General features: G+C 31.4%; 2 protein-coding genes across 5 annotated transcripts in view; both read right to left on the bottom strand.

Moving 5' to 3' along the window:
- Window positions 1-573: 573 nt before the first annotated feature.
- Window positions 574-9,072, bottom strand: LOC106666240. The gene is made up of 9 exons (XM_014393298.2): window positions 8,921-9,072; window positions 8,692-8,848; window positions 6,030-6,184; window positions 5,818-5,965; window positions 3,149-3,613; window positions 2,714-3,004; window positions 2,542-2,650; window positions 2,312-2,476; window positions 574-1,230 (listed from the first exon to the last, which is right to left on the bottom strand). Exons 2-9 carry the CDS (start codon window positions 8,744-8,746, stop codon window positions 1,173-1,175), a joined length of 1,446 nt encoding a protein of 481 aa, XP_014248784.1. The 5' UTR covers window positions 8,747-8,848; window positions 8,921-9,072; the 3' UTR covers window positions 574-1,172.
- A 2,390-nt stretch (window positions 9,073-11,462) lies between these two features.
- The window catches only part of LOC106666141 (SUN domain-containing protein 1-like), a 41,751-nt gene continuing 39,171 nt past the window's right edge, over window positions 11,463-14,042 (bottom strand). For all 4 annotated transcript variants that reach the window (XM_024229667.1, XM_024229668.1, XM_024229669.1 and 1 more), the window contains 5 exons: window positions 13,820-13,966; window positions 13,641-13,756; window positions 13,410-13,577; window positions 13,232-13,324; window positions 11,463-13,166 (listed from right to left, as the gene is read on the bottom strand). In XM_024229667.1, the coding sequence (XP_024085435.1) occupies window positions 13,056-13,166; window positions 13,232-13,324; window positions 13,410-13,577; window positions 13,641-13,756; window positions 13,820-13,966 (635 nt within the window). In that variant the 3' untranslated portion in view covers window positions 11,463-13,055. The remainder of the gene's footprint in view (window positions 13,167-13,231; window positions 13,325-13,409; window positions 13,578-13,640; window positions 13,757-13,819; window positions 13,967-14,042) is intronic.

Raw genomic sequence — 14,042 nt, 5'->3', positions numbered from 1 at the left:
ATATATATATATTTAAACTACTTTACTTTTTTAAGGTAAGATGTTTCTCATAATTACTACAGACTAGAAAAAGGTGTCTGTAGCCAACCGAATACAACTAGAGTAATGCCAAATATAATGCAGCATTGGTCTGTGTTGGTGAACCGGTGGTCACAAACACATCTCAGCATTGAGCCATCTTCAGTGAGGAGTTCCTTCCTTCAGTGAAGATGAGCCCAATACTCATTGCCGATTCAGCAGGAGTGCAGCCTTGTAAACAAATCCTGTGAATCAAAACTTACATGCAATAAAATTCCCTTCATATTTAAATCTCTCATTTGTAGTAATTCCTGTAAGTATTTATAGGTCTTAATGTACAACTACCCAAAAGGTTTCACAGAAGCGGTAGTATCAACTTTCTCCGTATTGTTCGCTATTAAAAATCCATGGACATGCCGGGATTTGAACACAGGACCGCAGTGTGGCAAAAACGAGCCGGATGACCCAAATCTAACATTTGTATCTTTAACATTGAGATTCTCCAAGAGTAGGTATTGAGAAAAGGCAACTCAAGACAAACAGTAAAGTGCACTATATTTTATACATACATATTTTTTTGTTTTAAATACTCTCTTACTCTTACTCTCTCTCTCTCTCTCTCTCATCATATACATAATATCTGGGTTTGGATGTAAATATGTACAGCATAAAACAAAAAATTTACACATTAAAATTCTTAAGTATGAATCACAGAATTTTTATATCATATAACACTGAATACGCAGGTTAATAAAAAAACAAACAAAAACAAAACAAAATACATCTTACATCACACTTAATCTAATAATTAATTTATGCTAGCTAACAATATTAAAATAATAACAAACAATATATAATTTCACTATCTACATGACTTGGAAATTTATATGTATATATCTTTTATATAATATAAAACAATCTAAAAACTTTAAGCAATGAAGCATGCAAGTAAAGTCATGAAATGGAGGACACAAAATGAGCGATACCATTAGTGGGCATATTATTGTCTTGGGAAATATTGAAAATTTACATTTATATAATACAAAAACTAAATTAAAAAAAAATAAAATAAAAAAAAGTAAAAAATATAATAAAATAAAATAAAAAGATTCAATTTGTTAAGTTTTAAGGTGTTTTTATGATACGGAGGTAACTCAGGTGTCGAGTGTCTCAGAATCAGATTCAGACAATAGACCTTGACGCGGATGATTTCTGGAAAAAGAAATGACAAATTTACTGGAAATAAAATTGGCCGCTCACAACATAAAATCAAACATAAAGAAAAGAAAAAGAAAAACACTTTAAATAAATTAAAATAATGCTGAATGGTAATTGCTTCTACAAGTGCACTTACATGTTAGTTAAAAAAGTATTATTTTCTACATTATAGACAAATCTAAATATAAAATTCAGTCATTGGTTTATATATATTTTTTTGTTACAGTGGAATAGTTGTAGACTAAAATTGACATACTGTTGTTTGTGAAAGTTTAATAAACTTTTGGTTTTTACAATCTATACAATTTGTTGCGTTGATACTTTTTAACATTTTATTACTTCTTATTAAAATGACTGGTATGAAATGAACTTATAAACAGCTACAGAAGGAAGACCTGTTCTGAATTTCATAAGCATGTTTTCGGTTTTGGTTTGTTTCGCTACATTTAAATTTTATACTTTTTAACGGCTTTTAGTAAACAGCAATTTAGTCTAACAGTAGTTTAGAATGCCATCCTGCCTGTTGGTGATATAAACAAATAAAAATAAAATAAATATGTAAGTGATATGAAGTGTGTGAGCATACATTACAGGAAGCTGCATTATTTAATTAGGCATTGTGTATAAATTAAGAATAATTTAAAATTGATATTCTTTAAATTCGTGTTATGACTTTCATAATTTAAAATTCATCCTAGATTATTGATATGGAGAGAATGAATTATCATCGAGTAAAAATCTACTTGTTGCACTCATAGATTAAACAAACAAATACCGTCCTTTCAATAATTAAAAAAGATCAATTAGAAGTCTAGATTTTGCATTAATTTGAATTTGGTCAAATCAATGGACACGTTTTAAAAAATAAATAAAACAATGATAATTTTTTTAACTTCATTAAATAAAATAGCAGTGAAACTTATCAGATAACATTTTATAGTTAAAAATTCCAATAAATTTACAACGACAACAATGAAAACATTTTTAATTGTTGTTTTTAACAATATTATTAATAAATATAACGGGTAGGGAAAATATGAAAGCCAACTGCAGGATTTATTGCATACTGCCGTACTTTCTTGTAGGGGACCAAACATTCCCGATTGGTCCTTCCTCCGAGTACTCTTCGTGTACCCGTGTAAAGGCTGATCCGATAGCATCTCGAAGCCTTTCTTTAAACGTCATATACTCAGAATCGTTCCTTCTGGCAAAATCAAAGTCTGCAATTTCGATTGTGTGCCTGTTGAAAAATTTAATTCAGTTTAAAAAGTTCCATTTGCTTGTTGTTTTTTTTTTTTAATTTACCTGTTTTTACTTTGGATGTAATAGGCGAAGCCAAATATTATCAATACGACTGCAATAGAAGTGCATGTAACTGGCACAATTATAACAGAAAGCTGGGGATGTTTCGGCTCTGAAAATTGCAAGAAAACATTTTTTCTATTAAAAATAAACAAGCAACTATTAACATTCATACCGTAATACATATTGACTCCGACTGGTTTTACAGCGTTAGATACTTTGTTTCCAATAATAAACAAAACTGTGTAGCGTGAACCGGCTGATAAGAGGCGTGTTACAGCAATTTTACATGACTGTGTCTGCCTAGCATTAGCACAAGTTTCATTGCCTGTACTATTGTATTCTCCTTTGATAAAACGTACACAATGGTAGAAGGGGCTCGAACCAGAACATGTTACATTCAACTCGAGCAATTCACCATTTTTTAACCATGTTGAACCTTCTACATTTCCAATACTCACAGGCCCTGTACAAGAGATATAGCACCATAAGTTTCTAAATTAATTATGTATTAAAATAAATATTATTATTTATTTAAGAAAAAATTAGACATTATAATCTAAATCTTTAAAAAAATGAATATATATGATTATACAATGGTTGGATTTACATGTTGGAATGATGTTTCTCTTGAATTTTCCATAATATTTTTTAGGATCCATGATGAGAATGGAATCATCCTTGCAATCTTTTAATGCTTTAACAGACGGGACTGTAGTTGTCGTTAAATTTGTTATGGTAACATTTTCAATTTCGTTTGTCGATCTGTTAAATAATGTTGTGCTTGCGTTTGTCGAATTGCTCTCAGGCCCAACGATCAGCCATGTCTCAATCTCGATGGGCCTATCGGCATCATCTTTGGTATAATTATAAGAAAATGTGAGCCCATTTTGTACTCCCATATATTTACAATCGCTAAACCAATATGTGTTTATGATAGTCTGATTAGGAATTAATAATTTCTCATCTGCTTCGTTCAAGGTGACTTGATGCTCTACTTCAGTCTTAATGTTGATATTGTCTCCTTTTAGTAACACATTCCCTTGTGTTACATCTATATGCCCATTCATATAAGCTGGAAAAGAAGTTTTGTTAATACGCCTTTTTCTTAATTATTTCATATAAAGTGATCCACAGATTCATTCACACTGGTTCGTTAGTACTTAGAATATAGTGTTTATTCAAGAAATAAATTTTAACTTTAATGACAATTCTGTATATACGAGGGTGTGTCAAATATAAACAGGACTGATTTTCTTACAGAAGTCAGAGGGGATAACCAACTGCAACTCTACCAGGTCCTTTTAGTATCAATAGAAACCATGAATGAGAAAGAAGTGCGTGTCTCCATGGAGCAATGGATTATTAACAAGTTTTTGAGCAAAGAGGGATGAATCTACTAAAATTTTGGAAACACCCTGCCAAGAACCCGTGTCTATTTTCTATAGGTTGTGAAAAAGTTGAGATCGAGAGCCCAAGGGTGATTTTGACTGTAGCCATCAATGAAGCATCTTTTAATGTTGACTTCCTCCATGATCGATGAACAATTAATGAGCAATATTATTATATGGCTAATGCTACAAGGCAAAAATTGCAGACGCAATATGATGGGATATGTCCTATAGACCAGACTTGTTCCCTTTTGACTTTCTTCTTTTTGGACCCCTCAAAGAAATACTTGGAGGCCAGAATTTTGACAAAGAAGCTGTAAAAGCATTTGTGCTCCAATGACTAAGAGAATGTCCGAAGAGTTTTTATGATGACGTAATTAAAAAAAAATCCCAATCTAATATGAAAAAAAAAAAAAAACGTATTTCTAGGACGGGAGAATATGCAGAAAATTAATATATTTTTGAAAGCTTAATTTAAAAAGTTAGATTTTTTTTAAATGAGTACCATTTATATTTGTTACACCCATGTAAATGGTCACTCTAGGAGAAAATTGGAGGATTGGGTCTGACAAGGTGCATCAACTTCTACAGTCCACCCATTTAATTAGAAAATGATTAACTTTAGCAATAATAGTCTTATACAAACCCCAAGTAAATTTTGGCTAGGAATCATGTGGTGGTAACAGATTTAACATAACTTTCTCATCTAGCTGGGAAATGACACTAACTTTGTTATTTCAAATGAGAATCCCATATTTTTATTGTACAATTCGATTCTAGAGCTTATTTTATGCCACTTTTAATGTCAAGTAAAATTTTTATATGATCGACCATGTCTGAGTTATGCACTATATTCAAACAGTCAATTTGTCTAATGTTTGGTGTGGATAGCAGAGAAATCCACTCAGAAATAATGAAAAGGCCATAAATGAAGAATTCCAGAAACGACCAGATCTCCTGTCATCAAGGAGCGTATTTGAGCATTTATTATAAACTTAAATTTTAATAAATGGTCAAATCTGCAACAGTATGTAATAAAAGCTGAGTCTTTTTAAAAATAAAATGGGCTCGATCCTTTTTTTTTTTTTTTGTCAAAAATTAATATAAGCTGAGCGTAAAAGCAACCTATTCTAACCCTATTCTAAGATGATTCTTACAAAAGCTACAAAGTTACATAAGTTACAAAAAGCAAACCCCCACACGCATCTTCAGTTGGGCATAACTCAGAAATGGTCGATTGTATTAAAATTTTCCTTTGAGTAAAAGTGCCATAAAATAAGCTTTAGAATCGAATTGTACAATAAAAATATGGGATTCTCATTTAAAATAACATAGTGTCATTTCCCAGATGAAAAAGTTATGTTTAATGTTATCTTTAATATTTAATCTGTATATTTTTTGCTAAAGTTAATCGTTTCCAAATTAAATGGGTTGACTATATAAGTTGATACACCCTGTATACATAGACATCAAAGAACAACAGCCCAGGACATATGGTAAAGAAATATATAGTTTACTGGACAATGTTTTAAAGTTCTGAAATATCATTTTACTCGAACCATAATGACTGAGGGGAAAAAATCATCAGGTCGAGGACAAGAAACAGTGGGTTTTAACTTTAATTCATTAAGAAAATTTGCAATTGTTAGGACAAAAGATACTTTATTTAAGTAAAAATTACTTTAATGATGGAGCAAATTATGTCCATTCTGTAATTGCAGAAAAAATGGACTCTTTTCCTTGCAGCATATCTTAACTTACATAATGTTAGCATTCGCATATTTCTTAATTTTCTAAGTATTTATTGAACTGATGAGCCAAAAAGTAAGATGGTGTAAATGATTTGAGATTCACTGTACATAGATAATAATACTGGAGCAATGCTTACATGTTAAGTTGAACGATATTCGTGCACTGGTTCTACGCCATGGTATAAGTATTTTTTTCTTAACAACAACTGTAACTTCATATTCTCCAGGAGCATATTTATCTTTGTCGTATGTTACATTCCATATTGAATGACTGCGACCTACTAACTGTTTTAAAATAATCAATAAAAAAATTGTAATGCAATTAAATATAGTGGAAAGAGTACTTTACACTAGCTTCATGAGAATGCATTACTGCATTATCTCTCCAGTCGAACTCATATTCACTGTCAAACCCACTATCGTCATACAGTTGAGCTATAAAAGTGATAGTCCCTCCTACCACAATGGGGCCATTGCATTCAATTTTCACGTATAGACATTCAACTGAAAAGAAAAAGCAAATTATACAATATAGTGTACATCTTAGATCAATTACAATAATAATAAAATACAGTTGAGTTTATGATTTATTGTGGTTTTGGCAGTCTGAGGAGACCTCAGTCTAATCCGTTCTGCTGCCGTTAGGCTATAGCTCTGTCATTTTAGGGCAGTTGGGGAAAATGCATATAGTTTTTAAAACTAGATTCACTCACACGCTCTGTCATTCTTAAATACATTTTTTCGTTGTAAAGTACATTTAACTTAAGTGGGGAGGTTGAGTATTTGATATTCCTCTATCACCCTTTACCCATATTTATATATATAACTCTAATTGATTGGTACAATAGTTGTATTGTCAATATTTCACCATTGGCCCTCTTGCAATACACACTGCATTAAAAAACTAATGTGACTAATAAACTAACTATCCAGTCCCCTCATCAAGCTTTCCAGCAATCATCAAGAGCTTAACCCTCACTAGTTGTCAATTCAAAAAGGTCCAATATTGAAAAGTTTTTGGGTGTTATGGACAAGGGATCAATATCGGCTATTCTGGGAGCAAATGCAAGTTGTGCCCTTACCACTCAGCCACCATTGTCCTTTCAAATTTTGAACAATATTGAAACCAATTTTTTAAGCCTAATGAATTTGAATTAAGCCTAATGAATTTGAATTAAGCCTAATTAATAATTTGAAGAAAACACTCAGTTTCTTCATCAAGTTTGTGAGCAATCATCAAGAACTACACCCAACTAGTTCTCCATTCACAAAGGTCCAACGTTGAAAAGTTGGGTGTCGTGGAGGACCAATGTGGGCTATATCTCAATTTGAACCTAGAAGTGCTAGCATAGCAAATACCTCTATTGGTAGGTATATTGGACCTCTTAACCACTCAGCTATCATTATCCTCTCAACTTACAACATTGACATCTACAGTTTAAGTATAATAAAATCATCGAGCTTAATGCCTAACTAGTTGTCTATTCACAAAGGTACAACGTTGGAAAGTTGTTAGGTGACATGGACAATATGGGTTAAATTTGAACCTAGAACCACTAGCATGGCAGACAGAAGTTTGATGCCCTAACCACTTAGCCACTGATGTCCTCTTAACTAATGAACAATATTGAAACCTATGGATTAGATGTAGATTATTAGTCAGGGTGTATGTTACACTGCGCCCTTTAAGAGCTAAATAACACCGGTAAGTCCTAGTTTATTAAGGAACTTGATCAGTATGCCAGGTTTCAACCTAAGTTTAACCATAATAAAATTACAATTTGAAACAAACACTCAGTTCCTTCATCAAGCTTTCAAGTAATATCTCTTTATTGAGACTTTGAAACAATTAATAATAATGTACAAGGTTAACAATTTGAAAACTTACTGGCAACAGACATAGGAGAACTTAAAGTCCAACTAGTTGTCTGTACATAAAGTCCCAATATCAAAAGGATGTCGTAGATGTGATGTCAAGATGACTTTATATTTTTTCATATTATTCTCAATTGAAATTCTACAGGCTATACTGGGAATCAAACCCAGAATTGCTATGTAAAGTCGTAAAACCTAACCACATGGCCATGTTGTCCTCACTAATTTTAATATTAAATTTAGAACGGTATGTTATCTAGGTTGTGGCTAGTCAGCGAACCGGCACTGGGTCACTTCACACCCTCCATCAACTTATGGGATATTTATACCTTACTTTCCCTTGTCACAGAGCTCAGATAGCTGACGAATGTCAAATGTAGGCTGACAGCTTGGCAATCAAATAAATATCTTATAACTTATGCTCACAACCTTGATAACTACCAATCCTTAATTTGAAAAATTACTGGTCAATAATAACATTACAGAACTTACAATATAATGCATAATGCAATTATAAATTAAATTCACAGTAAGATCAAGCATGTCCATTCAGTAAGAGAAATATGTGATTCCTGCTTTCTTACGAACTGGCCTCATTCCTATTTTTAATGTTTGTGCATAAAATTTTCATTTTGTGGGAAAGGGTGTTTAGACATTAAATTTTCTGTCGCACCACATACAAGGAACAGAAATTGTAATATGTTTAACATTAACAATAATTCCAATTAATTATTCTTTTTATCTAAGGTTTTTGATTGAGATGAAAAATTGTTGTCACGAGCGGGATTCGAACCTACATCAGCTTAACAATAATGGTAGAACAAAATTAATATGCATCTTTACATGACCTACACAAGTAAAAATGCTAAAATGTCATAATGAAACTGCAGTGACAATAGCATCATTCTTGAGATATCTAAGAGAACACGCAAAGTGAAATTGATATGAATAATATTATCCATTTTGATAGCCGGACTAACCATCAGCCAAATTTGGAATCACAGTGTATCAACTGAAAGCTTTATTATTAAACACAAGTACAAAATAATTACCGAAGAATTTAAACAAAAATAATCCGCCAAATATCAATTTTGACATCACCCCAAGAAGAAGAAAAAATATAAAACATTTCTCACCTGAATAAATAAGTATAAATAAGAAACTAGTGATGTAGTTAAGGTACATTTGCATTTATTTGGCCGATAATGAAACGATCGTTGATACCCTGCCAACATACGATGTTTGTCTTTTTAACGTTGACAAAACAAAACGCTGGAAAACTAAATTTTCAATCTACAAACGAAAAAAAATAAATTGAATCAATTTGCTGTAATTATTGTCCAATACTTTGAAATCGACTCACACACTTCCGCTCAATGACACATCTCGCCTAGATTTTATTGTTTTAACCTAATTTAACGTACAATAAATAATAAAAGAAAAAGAAAAACAGCACTAAGTGCGTTCACTTATAACAAAATCGAGCAAGATTGACTTGAGGTTGTCTTTACTACTTGAGTATGAGTCATTAATAACAAACAATGTTGCCAGATCAAAAGTTGAATTTCCCCGAAAACAGTTATACTTTCCAACTAAATACTGTAAATAGTCTTCCAAATAACTATTAAAAATGTACAAAAATCATTTTAAACAAAACCAAAACAACTTTGACAACATGCTCCCATTATAAAATATGTATAAAACTATGTACTAGTATTATGTACTAGTTATCTATTCCTGTTCAACTAGATCGCCAAAAACTGTCCTTTAGTTTTTCAAATATTACCCATATTTTGAGCTTTAAAAACCATCCTTTCAATTCAATCTAAAGCTACGTGTTCCGATCTTATTTCTAATAAACTCATAATTTTTTCCCCTCCTGTTCCTTTAAAATACAAAATCCAAATTTTGAACTTGATCTCTCACCTCATCCTGCTTTATTTCAGCTTAGAAGGAAGCCCTTATAGTTACTTCACTAACCCTTGCTAGTGACTGCCCTATTAGTATTCTTCCATCACTGTCTAAAGCATTTGAGACAATTTTATTTAAACAAATATCCTTATTTATTGACCCCCCTTAAATCCTCTTTTTAAACTGACTTCCAAAAATTTCATAGTAGTGAGACAGTCCCCCTTCACCACAAGCCACATCTCTGAAGCTATCACTGCACATCTTCATTCTCTCAATCAATAATTAACTAATAACAGCATTCTTTTAAATCTTAACAAATCCAATTATTAATTTTCAAAAAACCATTAATTGACTACCCACTTCCTCATGTCAACCCTGTTAATTTTTGTTTTCTAAAGTTAAAAATCTCGCCATTATTTTAAACCCCAAACTTACATGTCATGACCATGAGAGCTCTTTTACTAAAAAGATGTACTGAATTGACTTTGATGCCTTAGCTCTTTCACTCCTCAGAAAACTATTTTTCTCCTTATTAAATCCATATTATTTCCTTTATTCTCTTACTGTAGTGCTATTTTTGCACTTTCCTTAGACTGTGGCAACCGCTCATTGCCTTTAAATTAATATCATCCTGCATTGGATACTGTTATGATCTTAAACCAATAGATCATATTTCTTTCTATATTAACTCTTCATTAGCCTAAACGTTATAAGGGACCCATTTCCTCAGCTTCTACATCTTCCTAAATCAATGTAATCTAGAAAGAATAGTTTCATCGCTTATGTTAAGCACTGAGATATCTGATATCTATCCTCAATTTGTCACCATTTAAGACTGAAGGTTGGTTCAGGTCCACAAGTGGGATTCGAACCCACGATCTTCGGCTTCAATCTCCTCATTCCTAGACGCAAATATTTTGAACCACTTTTTGGCAGGGCAGTATTAGTAAGTAGACATTTCCAGGTCATACCATTGGATGTCTCCAAATGATCCCGTATTGTTGAAAACCAAATATGCTTTGTTGTGTGGAGTTTTAACCCACTTTGGGCAGTGCACTCATTTATTTGTATCATCACTGAACACAGTGAAAATTTTACGATTTGTCTTGGCAGCCCAAGTAATTCATGCATTGAGCACGCACAGATTATCTGTTTTGAATCCACGAGTAAGAAAATATTTCATAATTTACACTGATCTGTTCAGACACTTTTTCTTTATGAACTGGCGCATTATCCTCTCATATTACGTGATGTAAACGTTCCTAAAATTCCTCTATGTAAACCGAAATGTCGATTATTGGTATTAAAACAATAGCAAATGAAAAACCGCACAAACTTTCCTGGTTACCTGGTATATATTATAATATATAAATAATACAGTTATTCTTAAATAATAAATTACAATTAATTAAGGTTTTTAGTTGAGATAAAAAAGTCAATGACACGAGCGGGATTCGAACCCAAGATCTTTGGCTAGATACGCTGCTGCTCTACCACTTGAGATATTGTGACCTTGATCCACTCGGACACTAACTTCCCATCTCAACCGCATCTTTTGAATTTGCCCTCCTTTTTGCCATTTTTCAAATGTCGTGTAATCGGATTGGATTCTCGGCAACTAATGAAATGGCCACGGAGAGCTTTAGTGAAGTAGACTTCATTTAAATTCATTAATTTCGTGGTCTGCTTGACCAATTAATATATTACAATTAATTAAGGCTTTTAGTTGAGATAAAAAAGTCAATGGCACAAGCAGGATTCGAACCCACGATCTTCGGCTAGATATGCCGCTGCTCTACCACTTGAGCTATCGTGACCTCGATCCACTCGGACACTAACTTCCCATCTTAACCGGGTTCGAATCCCGCTCGTGCCATTGACTTTTTTATCTTAACTAAAAACCTTAATTAATTGTAATATATTAATTGGTCAAGCGGACCACGAAATTAGTGAACTTAAATAATAAGTTAAAGCCTATGATAAGAACAAACACAAAAACGTTTATATCAATCATTTATTACATCTCATAAAACTATAATTATAGGAAGATATTTAATTTGTTACAAATGAATACTATATAATGTAGAAAGTAATGGCGAATCAATGTATCAACTAAGGTAATTGGACAAAATTTAAAATCTAGAAAAAATCTTAAAAGTTATGTACAATATAATTCTATAGGCCAATTTTAATTTATTTCTATGTATGTACACCATAAAATACACATGTATTTACACATTATTATTATTAACCATTATTTATAATTATAGTATTGTTTGTACTAAAGTAGTAACTCTTATAATGAATGAAGTGTTAATGGTTTTAAGGTGAGGAAATAAGTAAATGAAAAATAAAAAACAATTTGAAAAAAATTATAAAAGCACATCTAACAATTTCTATATTATTAAAGTGAGTTAAAGTCAATATGTGTCTATGATCTAATTGATAATTAAGTGGCATGAACATATTTGCATTTACTGCACTAATACAATTAAATTTATGCAATCAAATTAAATTTCATCATTGTATTAACTGAGAATGTTATGATATATTGAATAATTACATTAAACTAATCAAAAGTCAAATAGAAAAAATGTAACAAGCAAAACAATAATAATAATTTCATTATCTTTTGGTGGGATTAGCCATTTATATCTTGTACGATGCTAACCATCAAGGCCAAGTTCCTTTTCGAAGGAAAAAAACAGTTAAAATAAAACACTTCAGCTTATTGAAATGACTAGACGATCTCATTTAGCATATTAGATTATATAAATATGAAAACCGAGACCAATTATTGGAAAAATGTTGTCCAACATTTTATGTTAAGGCAAGTGAAATTTTTGAAAGTTATGCAAATAATTATCTGACTGAAGTAAACTATTGTTAAAATCTTGTAATTAATTAACTTGTTTATGAAAAAAAGAGAGAAACACGTGCACCGGTGAAAGATTCCACATTTATTCCCTAATCCTATAGCACCGAGTTATTGGTTAAACACAGGTACTATAAATTATAATTTATGCTATTCTACTATTTTAAGGCACGAGGATTTTATTAATATGGAATTTCAAATTTAAATTGATTGAAGACTTTATTTGGTACAGAAAGTTTTAAATAGTAGATTTAAAATTAAAAAACCCTGATAAATGTGTTCAGGAGGACAACTACATATAAATTAAACTTTAAGAACCTTCAGATTTACTTTTATTTAATTTTTAGTAAAACAAAATAAATCTAACAACTTATATCTATTGTTATAGTTTTCTGAAAATAATAATATTAATTTATTCTGCCATCCATTTGGTATAATTAAATTGACTAGTTGTTTTATAATAAGGAAGAGGTAATTGTAAACTTAATATTTGCAAAAGTTAACTAAAAATAATTGAGTGTTCTACTTATCCACATTTTCAAGCAGACAAAATAAACAAACTGTACAAACTTTTTATCTAAATAAACAATAAAACTTAATTCATATTGCACTACAAAATACAATCTTAGTAGCAAAAAAAAAAATTGAGTTGAGATCTGAATTTTAAGATTTATTCGCTGTTCTTTTTATTTTAAGAAATGCACGTTTCTTGGTTTAACTGGCTGGTATACCATGAACTCTAAACCTGTAAAGGCAGGTATATTCCAAATGGCCATGGTTACTTTCAATTCTCAGCTCAACTAAATCACTCGGCACTGACGTCGGCTGCAATTAAATTTACAATTAGAACAAGCTTTTATTTTTGTCTTTGACCTTAAACTTTTATAAACCTTTGTGTCAAATGTCTGAAGACTTCCTTTTGTATCTAGAAATTTGAATCTTCCGATGAATTCTGGATTTTCGTCCGTTACATCTTTCAACGTCTATATGAAGATAAAATATAAAATATGATAATACAAGCAAATACATTAAATAATATACAAATTATAAAAACTTGTAAATGTTTACCCAAACAGAAAATTGCTTTGGGGCAGACTTGATGTGACCATGGTGTGTTAGCTCTTTAGGAGTGTGCTCTATTGTCACTGCTGTCACATAAATTGGAATTGCCAATTTTATAACTACATATCCTGCTGAGCCTTCGAAGGCCCAACATTCTCCTGGCATCATCCCGGGCTAAATTAATAAAAAAAGATATTTGTAAAATGGAAAATTAACACATTGCAGGTAAAATTATACTTTAATTATAGTTTCTGGTGTGTTGTAAACTTCCCAAAAACTGAAACCAAACAATGTCATTACTCCTTGTGTTTTCCTGTACGTCTGCGTGCATCTTATGCTAACAATCACTCCACCTATGAACAAATAAAAAATGCAAATTAATTAACAATAATTTTACAAAACACTATTAATTTTACCGTTTGACATCAAGGCGTAATCTGTTTTTCCAGTGCGATCAGCATGATATTTATAAAGGGCACTTTCAACTAATTCAACCAACTCTTGCCTTACTGCTGCCCCTGACAATGCTGTTGAACCGTTCGTCCAATCGATACTTTTAAGGCCTGAAAATTTTCAATAAAATTTAAACTTAATTAATTATGCACAATTTTTTTGAATGAAAAATTTGTGTCATAGGCA

Source organism: Cimex lectularius, unplaced genomic scaffold, assembly GCF_000648675.2.
Source record: "Cimex lectularius strain Harlan isolate CLEC.00 unplaced genomic scaffold, Clec_2.1 scaffold5, whole genome shotgun sequence".
Taxonomy (NCBI): domain Eukaryota; kingdom Metazoa; phylum Arthropoda; class Insecta; order Hemiptera; family Cimicidae; genus Cimex; species Cimex lectularius.
Note: the sequence above shows the minus strand (reverse complement) of the source record. Positions and strands in the feature narration are given on the sequence as shown.

What these genes read in the sequence shown, in the direction of transcription:
- LOC106666240 (XM_014393298.2), bottom strand. Translation starts at nt 8,746, where the DNA reads ATGCAAATGTACCTTAACTACATCACTAGTTTCTTATTTATACTTATT. An exon ending in TACATCCAAAGTAAAAACAG is followed by an intron (nt 2,477 to 2,541) that starts GTAAATTAAAAA and finishes ATTTTTCAACAG; the next exon opens with GCACACAATCGAAATTGCAG. An exon ending in GTTTGGTCCCCTACAAGAAA is followed by an intron (nt 1,231 to 2,311) that starts GTACGGCAGTAT and finishes TTCTTTTTCCAG; the next exon opens with AAATCATCCGCGTCAAGGTC.